Here is a 12,967-nt window from a genome sequence, read left to right on the forward strand (position 1 = left end):
TTCTCTGTGTGTGATTGTGTGTGTGATCCATTTGGCTCTCCGTCATCCCACAGCCTGGCACTCTTACTGTCCTCTGTGTGTAACTGCAAAACCAGCCTTCTCTTTTTTCGCCTTAAGAGACGCCTTATGATCAAAGAGCTACACCAGCCACACATTCACCCACACACACTGCTGCAATGGCAGCAGGCGCTGCATACACACATCCAGTATCATAACCTGGGAACCTTCCATGGTGGCGCACAAAATGACAGACTCAGTCCCTAATTAGGATGTGCAGTTTCATAAATACTGTAGGCAAACATACTATGATAGTGTTACCATTTAATTTTTTTTTTAGATTAATTCCTTGGTCATCTTTTATTTTGCACTGTGAAAACATATTTACAACCCACTGTTTTTTCCCCTTTTACTAATAAGGATAAGGATAATCACCTTTATTGGCCAAGTTTGTTACACACAAGGAATTTGATTCCGGTACAGAACCGATGGCGGCCATTTGCCACGCCACCTCAACCGATGGCTCTAACCATCGAGGGCAACGGGGAATTCAGTGTCTTGCCCAAGGACACTTCGACACGTGGACTGCAGGCACTGAGATTTGAACCTTCAACCTCTTGGTTGGGAGACGACTGCTCTACCGCGCCACTGTTGCCTCCCCAGTCATTTTAAACATCCTCATTTTTAATATGTGCAATAATAACTCTTCACTGTCTCACATGGGAAATTTGCTCGTGAACCAACCAAAAACACTTGGCAAAGACACAGCTAAATGGACTCATCCAACAGCTAAGAATCATCATTTAACAAAGGTAACACAACAGTGAGCATTAAGTGGAGGCAATAAGTAAAGAACAATTTAAAATGGGTAAAACCAGAGAATAAAAGGACAAAGATTTTACTATTGGTTCAAGTTTAAGCTAATATTTTTTGCCATTACTCCTCCTGGCCATTCCTTTCCTGGTAGGACACTCAGACCTACAGTATATCATTACCACTTACTTTGCAGATACATTATATGATAATTAACTGACCAGCACTGGCGGTGTGGCCTGCATACTAGAGATCAACTTTAATGAGGCCATTAATGGATCACTCAGCCATATCCAATTACAAGGTTGTCGCAATTGTGTTAAAGGAAGAAACTGAAAGGAAAGACCATGTTTATACTGCTTTGCTTTTCTGCATTAGCTTACAAATACTGTATGTTTTACTGACTGCAGACAGTCACACAGAAGTTTGTGGTTTTGGTTCTTGTGCACTGTAGCTTGCCAACAGTTTGAAGTTTTGAAATATTAATATGCTCTCTTTAGTGAACCTAAAGAAATGGTATTTTCTTTGTTTTTCTTTTCATTTGCCCCTATAGCTGGATCTCTTTTGCGCTCAAACACTAACACTCATACAAATTAAGAGGCCAGATGTCACTTGACAGAGGTCGGTGTGGGGTGGAGACAGGTGGTTTTGAGGTGGGGAAGCAAAGCATATAGCTCCTGCATGGCTGGCGGGAGGAGAAATAAATGAGCTCTGAGCTGAGAAGATAGAGAGCATGGGCACATATGGCAGGGGAACTGTCTGGCACAGAGATGAAGATAGATGGGCTCGGGGTCTGACTTTAAGTCTAGCAAAATACTGTGTAGGTACAGGCACGTGGTGGCATCTTCACTGGTGACACTGAAGATATTACAAACTGAAGGACTCCTTAATGCTGGTATTAGTACTGTATGCACATTATATCCACTGATAAGAGTTAATACATAAGAGCTGAAATATACACCAATCATCCATAACATTATGACCACTGGCAGGTGAAGTGAATAACACTGACTATCTGTTTCAGTGGCACCTGTCAGTGTGTGGGGTATATTAGGCAGCAAGTGAACATTCAGTCTTCAAAGTTGATGTGTTGGAAGCAGGAAAAATGGGCAAGTGTAAGGATCTGAGTGAGTCTGACATGGGCCAAACTGTGATGGTGAGGTGATTGGGCCAGAGGCATTATGTTTTTGGGTTGTCTGACTGTCTGAGACTGTCTGTTGTGAGCATGATATGTCAGGGAAACCCTTATTTTTTTAGTTGTGGCACAAGTGTCCACTTGGATTCAGGGATGAACTGATTAGAATTTGGTGGTCAAAGGTGAAGGTCAGAGATCTCATGTCGGTCCATTTCCTATGAATTTGACTGGTTGGCAGAAGCATACAAAGCAATAATTCCAGTTTGGGAAATGCATTTTTGGAAATGCGTTTTCTTGCCTAGAACTAGATGAGAAGATCAATACCACATAGAGTAAATATGAATATGGAGCCCAGAGATGGTAAATGCAGCTTAGCATAAAGACTGCAAACTGCCTGGATCTGTCCAAAGGTAGAAAATATCTGTCTGACAGTTCACTCATTAATGCGTTTGTTTAATTCCTATAAGAACTGAGCTATAAAAATGGCAATTGGTGTGTTTACGGGCAGTGTTCTCCTAGAGTCCTGTTGTTACAATAAATTGAGGTTTCCAAAGATGCTAGTTGGTGTTTTTTGCTACTTATGGACAGAGCCAGCTTTATTATTTCCTCTTGATTCCAGGCTTTGTGCTATGTTAAGTTAAGCTAATCTCCTTCTTGTTTTATAGCATCACAGCTTCTGTAAATAATGTTTCACAAAATATTCTTATCTATTAATTGAATGAATCTCTCTATGCTAAAGTCACAGTTAAGCAGATAAAGTTTAGCTCTGCGGATATGAAACCGATATAATTATAAGTGTCACTTGTCAATGTAGATATCCTGAAGGTAAAATGTATAGAGCCTAGCCCTAGACAGACTTTAACTCTGTTATTCCTCACAGCCCCAGCACTGTGCAGTCTCTTTGTGTCCATTCATTATGAAGCATCCTCTCCTCCCACATCTGTTTCCTCACTTCTTATGTCCTCATGCCTCTGAAATCAGAATTGTTCTGTTTATCTCTTGCAACATTCTCTCTCCCTCCCCATCTTCATTTTTTCCTGCTTTGCTTGCTGTGTGTTCATAGTACAGAGAGTAGGAACTAATTTCTGCTTCCTCTGTAGTAAGTGGAGAATTTAATTGAAAACCAAACTGTAGTTGAAATTTAACCTCAAGTGTCCTTCAGCCTTGGGGAGCTACTGCAGCTGTAAGACAATCTGTTGTACTGTATTTCACCAGGCACACTGTACATCAAGAGGCACTCTCATTTCAGCTAGTTTGCCCCTCTTGTCTGTACATCCACCTCATCTTATCCTGTCCTCTCTTGTCTTCTTTCCTCAGCCCAGCTCCAACTTTACAGCCCTCAGCCCCCCGCCAGCCCATTGGCGCTCTAGTCCAGTGGGACCATGATGCTCAGCAGCTCAGTGGAGGTACCCAGCCCGGGTGCAATGAGTGGCCTCAGCAGCCTCAGTGCGGCAGCCCGGAATGTGGTGCGCTCCTCCAGCATCTCGGGGGCCATGTACAGCCTGGAGAAGAGTCCCGGCAGCAGGGGCCCGGACTCCGCGTCGTTGAGTGGCAACAAGAAGCGGCGCTCCAGTCTGGGTGCCAAGATGGTGGCCATTGTGGGGTTGTCACAGTGGAGCAAGAGCACGCAGCAGCTCAACCAGCAGGGTCAGTTTACAGTTTGAGATGCTTCTGTAGGATATAAACTCCATTTATCCCTTTGTTGTTCCTTTTTCCCTTTTTGTTCTTCTCATTCCCACAGATCTCCTCTCCCTTCAGTGCAGCTCTTATTCTCATTCTCTTCTGCCTTCTCTGTCTTTTGCCTCTTTATTCCTACAGTAGTTCCTGTGTGTGAATACTGATATTTAATTTGAGTTTAGATTTTAAGGTGCAAATCATATCTTATTTTGAAATGGAGACTGACTTTTTAATAGGGGAGATTTTATCATAATCCTCCTGGCTTGGGTTTAATATTATCAAATATTACACATACAGTGCTTTTCTGGTGTGGATAAATTGGTACTAAGAGTGGCCTAGTGTATACATAATATCATTATCACTCCAAAGCCTTTAAGGTGGTGCATTGCAGTTATACCTACCGTACCCATTTTTTATTCAACAAGCTCTCTGTGCCTTTACCTTTTATGTTATTACCACTGTAATGAATCCTTTATAAAAGGCTACAACACTGTTGTGAGCATCATGAGTTAAGATTAGAATGAGACAAAGCATCTAATGCCATCTTCACTACACAAGATCTTTTGAGGATACATTTTGATGAGTGCTAAAAAATATAGGTTTGATATCCAGGCCTAGGTCTGGAATGTTTCAGATTGTCCATCCTCTGTGCCACTGACACAAGTCACAGTAGGTGGGAGGGAGAATTTACCGTCTTCAAGAGCAGGTCTCTTTATCTCGCTGAGCACACTCTCACCTAAATCCTGTATTATTATCTAGTATAAATACCTGTTTTGGCACGCTTCAGTTTGAGCTGGCTGTTGCTCCAGTATTCAGTACACAAATAAACAGCTCACTGCCCTCAGGTACAGCTGACACTTGTCTGACTCACCGAAAGCTGTCGATACCACAGGGCCTTTCATGTCTCTGTGTTTGTGGTGACGAGAGCGCAATGGAGGGAAATATGTGGATGAGACGGCTAGGTGGGGTGGAGGATGTAGAGGAGAGGAAACAGAGATGAAGGGTGTGTCCAAATGTAGATGTTCTCAGCTGCTAGAGGAACACACTGCGCCTGGAACAAAATCACGATATCATGCAGTGCTCCTTCTTCTTCCATGCATGCTGCATACCTCCTTGCTATAGCAGGAGCCTCCACGGTGATGGTTTCTGGCCTGTGTTGGCCACAGCAGGCTTAAAATACCTTTGCAAAACCTTCCTCACATGAACTGAGCTTACACAGTTAAAGCTACATTATGTAACTTAAGGTAGCATCAGCATGAAACTCCAAATCAATCCACTCTGCTCCACTCAGCGCTCCCTTTCCCTGCTCTGCTGTGCTCCGCTACACTCCACCACACTCCGCCCAGCTCCTCAGATATTTGTCCTTATAAAATTAAAATAAATGAGAATGCAACAAATCTTAAATGATCAAGCAGAAATAACGAAAAATCTCTGACTGGTTAGAGAGATCAATCCCACTCAAAACCTTTTAGAAGCTAATATCTCTGCACTGCTGCCAGTGCTGTTCAAAGAGTCTGGGTCACAGGAGACTTCAACAGCCCCTCTGCACATTAAGTTTTGGATCATATTTCTTAGAAAGATTTGAAAAAGTTACATACTGTGGCTTTAATGTTCATGTAAAAACAAAGTACATTTTCACCACTTTTTAAATAATTTTAGCAAAGCATGGGTACAGTGTTGGATTACATACAATTTTAAAACAGGAGATGGCTGAGAAAACAAGGATAGTGACATCAGCTCTGACCAGGAAGGAGGCATTTTAAAGGTTTTAAATCTGAGGAGAAAGGGGAGCACTGTTGTTGGATTGGTATTTATTATTGCAGTTGAGTACTGGAAAATGTCATAAGTGATTCCTTAGATTAAATAGTGCAAGGTTGGCACAGATAATCAGTGTTTCAGTTGATTTACTGTAGGTGTACATTGAATCACAGTCCAGGGACCAGATACATAAACGATTCGTACACTAAAAAAATCATGAATATCTCTTTTCCCATGCATAAATTCTTATGTATAAACACAATGTGCGAGAAAAATGTGGGCATCTCAGGCATAGTTCAGACCATGCGCGCACATGGGTTGAGTAGGTGCGATGTGGTGAAGCCAATGAAAAACAGCCAGTTTTAAACAGCTTGTATTATTTTTTAGCTGTTTACATGTACTTCAGTTCATAAAGTGAATTTTTAAACACGTTTGCCTTAATGTTATTTTCCTGTTTTTCATTTGATTTTCTGTAAACTGCTGATATTAGTCAGTTTTTATTTAATGATGAGCGAGACACCACTAGCCTACTAATAAGCCTTTACAGATGATTACATTACAGCAAAAAGCTGTAGCTGTGCATAATGGTCATGCATGAAAGTCCCTTTTGGCCTTTCTCATTTAGGGGTCGAATTGTCACAATGATGACTCACATGTTGACATTTGGCACGTGTTTTACACCGTATGCCCTTGGTGATGCAACTCTGACTCGAACCTGGGTCGCAGCAGCGAGTGCGCTGTGCCTTAACCACTAGCCTACTCGGGACGGCTAGTGGTCATGCATAAGGATGGCTATTCTGGTGTTTCTGGAGGATCTTGACATTGCCATTATGAGGCGAGAAATAATGTTTTAGAGATCGGTTTGATACCCTATAAAGCTGTCTGGCTAAAATTGCGACACATTCATCTACTGTAGATCATGTAGGAGGTACCAGTCCTCCTGTTGCCACCCTCATACTCTCTGAGCGCACATATAAGCTTCACTGCCTCTCGCATACAATCCGATTACTTTTTCAGTACTTTAGCCCTGGTCCTCTGCTCTGAACTGAACTGAGCTGTAGACTCACTTCTCTTTTTATGCGTTCACACAGTTTTAGTCATGAGTCTATGTAGAGTTTTGTGCATCTGGCCTTAGGTGTTTTACATAAATGGTTTTACCTAAAATTCACCCAACAGCAAGATTATGTCACTGCACTACTAGGAATTGGCCCACACAGCTTTATTAGGCTGAGCCTGGAAACCTGTTCCTAGAGACAAATAATGTTGTTTACTCAATAACCTGGTGAGGTCTAAATAGGCTCCCCTAATCTATTCTTCTCCCTGTCTCCTTATTTGTATCAGCTAGAGGTGAAATTGGATGCATATATTTAGAGCTCCGCTCAATTGGTCAGCTAATGAACAATAACGTACAGGTTGAACTGGTCCCCAGAAAAGAGGGGATGTGTGAGGGGAAGTAAATTTGGGACTTTGGATTCTTTGAATAGGAAAACGAAATGGAAATACTGTTATTCTGTAAAACAAAGATGTGATAAGTCTGTTGATTGACTGACATTGATTGACTTCTATGATCAGAGTTTAATCAGTCTTCTATTTAATAACAAAATCTTTCTGTTGGGTGTTTTTTGTCTTCTAATTAGTAAGATTTATTGGCAAGAATGAGTAAGTAAACAGACTGAATACAATGAGCGAGGGGTAATGGATAAAGTGACTGAGCTGGGGTGGTTGAGAGACACAGATGTAAAAAAAAAAAAGACAGTAAATGGAGACAAACATGTCAGTGCATCACCATTAAAGTACTATTAGGAGGTAACGTGGTTATGGTGGTGGTGTTGTGTCAGAATTTCTGCAGAGTTTCTTCTAGTTGTTCTCTGTTTTGTGAATTAGATCCAGTGAATTTACAACTATCAACAGGATTTCTCCTGGTAAGGTCTTATGCAAGCATGTTTTCTTGTAGATGTATCAGAGTAAGAATAGCATGTTTTCAAAATAACATCATTTCCAACATAATTTTCAAGCTGAAAAAGGTATAATGTCACACCTCCTGAAAATACAGTTGTTAAAGTTATTTGGACTTAAAGTTTTTACTGTTTTTAGTTGGAATATGCAGCTGTAATAAGCCTTTCTCATCTGATGACCTTTTACACTAGCCATCATTAGGGTTGTAACAATAAAATCAGGTTACAGTTTAGTACTGTGAGTGCTACAGGGTTCATTGAAGAAGAATGGAAAAACCCCCTGACCAATGCAGCCCTGTATATTAAAACACAGTGGGGAGTTGCATTTTTGCATTAATGTGAATGTATCATCACACTCCATCATACTGGCTGCTGCTCCTGTTCTGTTATGTACTGATATTGCAAGACAGCTTTTGCCTCGACCAGAAATATTGTCACGTTTCAATACTGCAATATCTCATGGCACGAAATCTTGCCACACCCCTAATAAAGACTGCAACAAACCTTCCATTGTTTCCTATCCTTGGTATCATGTTGAGCCTCCTTAGGTTCTGACCTCTCTCTGCGCCTATCTGCCAAAGATGACAATGTGAATAAAGGTGTAAAATTAGGTTTATTATAACATAAAAAATAGAGTTGGCAGGTTAAAGAACAGCTCATAATTGTGACCCCTAATAAAATACACAGCATAGAAGAGAAGGATAGATAAGTTTATTCATTTGTCATTGATGTACTGGGCATTTTTGAAACACTGCAGAAATTTGTGGTAGACTGTTATGTTGCATACAAACCTTTGTACATTTCTACAGACATAATTTGTTTCCGTCCATAATTCATGTCAGTTTTCTTTATGTTGTTGTATTCTTAGGCCCGACTCCCACTGTCATTGTCGTATTATTCTAGGTTTTGAAATAGGTGGGCTTTGGGGATGCCATTTTGGTTCTGTCTGTGTTCTATTTATTACTTGCTATTATTAGTACCAGTGAGGAGTGAGTCTGCACGCACACACAAACGGTTTCCCAGGTTTAATGGGTGAGTCACTCCTTTGCTGAACATGGTCTTGTCTCCTGAGCAGGTTTATCCAAGACAGTGAAAGCAGAGCTAACAGAGTGGCTCCCAGTACTCTGTCGGTCAGCACGGAGGGACACTGATGAGATGCAGTGTACCAGTAGTTAGAATAAAGGAAACCAGGCATGGTCATGTCTGTTTTTTGTGTGCTTTTTGTTGAGCATCCCCCTGTGAGTGTGTGCATGTACAGTATTTGTATGTGAAGAACTTCTGTTCTTCCTGTTCTTGAGAGAAGAACCTGTTATTCTCTCAACCTCACTTTTCAGTTTCTTTACATATTCTCTATGTAAATATTTCTGCTTGTTTACACCAGAGAGACAGAAAAGAAACAGACAGAGCAGGAAGAATGTCTGACACAGGAAAAGAATACTTGTTAGTTTTCTTACTAAACTGATTAGACAAAGTATTTTGAATTGGCTTGCTATAACCCCAGCTCCAGCCTGGGAGTGAAGGTATGTGGAGGAGCTTTCACCATTGCCAGTAGTGTCTAGAAACCTACAGTATTGTATAAATGTAGAAACTATCTCAAAGCAGTCTTGGAAGCCTGTGAGCTATTTAAAACATGAATATAAGAAGAGAAGACATGACAGAGGTAGGACAAGCTTCCATAAATCTACATCTACAGAATCTACATCTTTGGGAGAAACTCAAATAAATGTTTTGAATGAAGGAAAGTTAATATAACCTATATACCATGTAAATATGCAGTGTTGTGGTGGTAGTTGGTTTTGCACTTATTTAGTTTTGTAGCTTTGAATTGGTGCTTTTATTATGCTAAGTGCTGCTAAGACTTCTAACCAGCTGCTCTTTCACCATTACTCTTATTCCACTGTTTCCTAGCTATAGTAGTTAAATTCTGCTGACAATCAGCAACAATTCTGCTGGCATCCCTCTTCTGACACATACCTTTGGGGAGGTGACAGTGGTGCAGTGGGTAGAGCAGTCATCTCCCAACCAGAAGGTTGAAGGTTCAAATCTCAATGGTTTTCTGTAGCCAGTGATGGTTTTCAGGCTCCCCCACACAGATGGAGTTGTTGGCTGAAACATGAGCTTTCAGCTTTTCAGAGTAGCTCCTCTTTGCTGCTCTGATCTCCTTTGTCAGTGTGTTCCTTGCCTGGCTGTACAGAGACCTGTTCCCACTTCTGTAAGCCGCCTCTTTGGCACGATGAAGCTGCTTGAGTCTGGCTGTAAACCAGGGCTTGTTGTTGTTGTATGTGCAGAAGGTCTTTTTGGGCACACACACACATCCTCACAGAAACTGATATAAGATGTCACAGTGTCAGTGAGTTCATCCAGGTCTGTAGCTGCAGTCTCAAATACACTCCAGTCTGTGCAGTCAAAGCAGGCCTGTAGCTCTGACTTAGCCTCCTCAGTCCAGCGCTTCACTGTTTTGACCACAGGCTTCGCAGCTTTAAGTTTCTGCCTGTAGGTTGGAATAAGATGGACCATACAGTGATCAGAGAGTCCGAGGGCTGCGCAGGAGACAGAGTGATAGGCATCTTTTATTGTTGTGTAGCAGTGGTCCAGTGTGACTTTGTCCCTGGTGGGACAGGTGATGTGCTGCCTGTATTTGGGCAGTTCATGGGTGACATTTGATCTGTTTGGATGAACTACACTGAACTGAAAAAGTCTTTGAATATTCCTACATACTTGCAGTCTGAATATCATTCTCCCCCACATTGAGATAGCTCTGCAAGACAGGCTGATGTTATGCAAAGGCAGATAGTGTAGTTGTAGATAACATCTTCTAAGAGTGTCTGTTTCTATACCAAAATAAGTACAAAGTGCTGGATTATCAGATCTAAACACAGTCCACCACCAACCCAAACACAGTTCTCTAAACAGTACTGTAGTTTCATAGTGTGTGTGCAGATAAACCCATTATTCACTCATATTAATTTTTCTACTATAGCTGAACTCCCTCAAAACATTTTAATTCAGCCTCTTCTTTAGTATTATGGCAATTGTGTATCATGTTTTTAATCTTTAATCTGAGTGTAATCGCATTTTATTACAACTGTACTTGCAGTAATTGATTTTGGAGAAAATTAAAATCATTTGTGATCTTTTGACAAGAAAAAAAATCCTAGCAATAAAACAGTAGAAGAAAGAAACTATTACATACCACGGCTCAGAGAAAGCTTGCGAACAAAATACACTGTATAATTGTTAGAATAGGAACAATGGGAATTGTTGAATCTCTGTAGCATCTGAACTATGGGAAGGGTTCAAATGCCCTTTGATGATAATAGCTGTGTCACAAGATGACTAGTCATTCATATATTATGACTAGTTGAAAATTGTGTCTTTTGAGCTGCTGTTTCAGGCGAGACTGTTCTGTTGGCTCCCTTTTGCTGCCTCCCCCTCCACTATGCAGGACTTTTTTGGTTCTTGTTACCATTGCTAACTCTAAGAGACGAGACAGTCCAAGTAACTTCAAAACAGTGCTGATTTATTCAAAGGATCACAGGTAAAATTAACATTACACGCTCAGGTATCTTGCACCTCCAAACTGCACACAGGCAGATGTAAGATGAAAGACCCTGAACCCACCAGGCCTATACATTATATCCCCTCGGTTGGGCTAGCCCCATACTACACAGAAACGTCAACCGAGACGTCTCTGTTACCAGCTTTGCAGCTGGTCATAGCAGTAGTCAAAACATGAAGCAAATCAATGTGTGTGTGTATGTGTGTTCTGTTGATTAAGTGGTGTGTAGCTAAAAACATTCTCACAACATGTCATGACATTAAACGTAAGAACATATTATGGCTAAGGCTACAGTTATACACGTCATAATAATAATATTAAACACCCTGTCTGCTGACAGTCATCAACTCTTCTCTCTAGTTATCCTTGACCAGATGTACCCTGTAGAAACTCATAAGCAGGCCTAAGCATTTAACAGTCTAACTAGACATCCTATCTCCACTAAACATTTCTAATACATAAAGTATTTATCCAATTTCTGACTAAAAATACCTAACAACCACCTTATTTATTTATTTATTTACTTATCCATTTAGAAGTATATTGAGTCACTGGCTCTCCTGACACAAACTGAAACCTTGCTCGTGTCTCTAAAAGCTTTATCTTCTCTGCTGGTGCCTTTAGAGGCTACCACACCAGCTCAGTTGACCAGTGATCACTTTCTCTCCACTTGCTGTACTCCCTCATCACCCTCTGTGTTTCCTCTTCTCCTCATCTCCATCTCTTTTGCTCTCCCCTTCACTCAGAGCAGTTGTCATGTTTTCTAAATCTCACCCACCAACTCCTTCATGCTATATGCTTTATTCTTAGCCAGACAGATCAGTTAACCATTCAACTGTGATATCTGTCTTTGTGTTTTACATACATGTGGCTTCTGCATGTAAAATACAGTTTTAAAGGTGCATTAACTAAGATTTTACACATTGAGTAAAAATGGGACAGGATGTGATGTCTTTCCGCTTTCTTAACCCCCTCCATGACAGTTTCCCCCCTAACAGCATTTATGTTTCTCCAGCTTCTTTAAAACGTGTTGTCAAAATATGCCCTGTAAATTAGCCCCACCTGCAACCAAGTGAAGGTATTGAGAACTAGTCATTTCATGTAGCCAATCATGGATGTTTAGCATCTAAAGCTAATGTTTGTTTTACTAACATTAGTGACCTAGATTGGTCATGAGTTTTACTTTGTATTGAATTAATAGTTTATTTGAGAGCAATTTAAGCTTGTTTGTCTGTCCATCCAATTCTTGTGAATGTGATATGTGTGGAGCATCACATCTGGGAAGTTCTTCAGATTTGATACAAATGCCCAGTTGGACTTGAGGATGAACTGATTCGATTTTGGTAGTTAAAGATCAAAGTCAGTGTCTTCACTTCTACCTCGTACTGATGAATTTCACCGGTTGGCGGAGGCATACAACCGCTAAGCGATAATCCTAGTATAATGTTAGAGCACATTAGCAGTAACCAGAGTGTTCTAATGGATTACCAAATAATTCACCCTGCATGCTGGGACAAAACAAAGCCATGAAGTCCAAGAAATTCTCAGCAGAGCTCTACACTAAAACTGTGGCAGGCATATATCATGGCAAGGATGACAAACAATTTATAAAGCTCTGTGTATTCCTAGGAGCACAATGACCTCAATAACTGTGAACTGGAAGTTCAAAGTGTTTGTCATATGCACAGTTAGGAAACGTGTTTCCCTGTACAATGAAATTTTTACTTTGCCATCCACATAAATGCCATAAAATACAAATGAAATATAAAGTAGATAAATAAATAACATAAAATCTAAGGCACTTTAAGCAGCAAATGCAGCAATATAATAAAAATGTATAAGAATATAACAATGTATGCTGCATGGGAGCAGCATGTGCAGCAGTCAACAGTCAGTGTGCAATCATGCATGTGCAAACTGAGAATGTAAACAGTACATGAACTATTTCCTGGTAATAAACTCCTCAAGTGTTTAGGAGTCTGATGGCAGAGGGAAAGAAAGAGTTTTTCAGTCTAGTGGTCCTGCATTTCACACTTCTGAACCTCCGGCCAGAGGGTAGGAAGGTGAACAGTC

At 40.7% G+C, this 12,967-nt stretch overlaps 1 protein-coding gene across 1 annotated transcript in view; it reads left to right on the top strand.

The window, feature by feature from the left end:
* The window catches only part of rims3 (regulating synaptic membrane exocytosis 3), a 50,874-nt gene that overhangs the window by 11,068 nt on the left and 26,839 nt on the right, over positions 1-12,967 (top strand). The window contains exon 2 of the mRNA XM_020614196.1: positions 3,263-3,592. Coding sequence (XP_020469852.1) covers positions 3,328-3,592 — 265 coding nt within the window. The 5' untranslated portion in view covers positions 3,263-3,327. The remainder of the gene's footprint in view (positions 1-3,262; positions 3,593-12,967) is intronic.

The sequence above is a fragment of the Monopterus albus genome, unplaced genomic scaffold, assembly GCF_001952655.1.
Source record: "Monopterus albus unplaced genomic scaffold, M_albus_1.0 scaffold143.1, whole genome shotgun sequence".
NCBI lineage: Eukaryota > Metazoa > Chordata > Actinopteri > Synbranchiformes > Synbranchidae > Monopterus > Monopterus albus.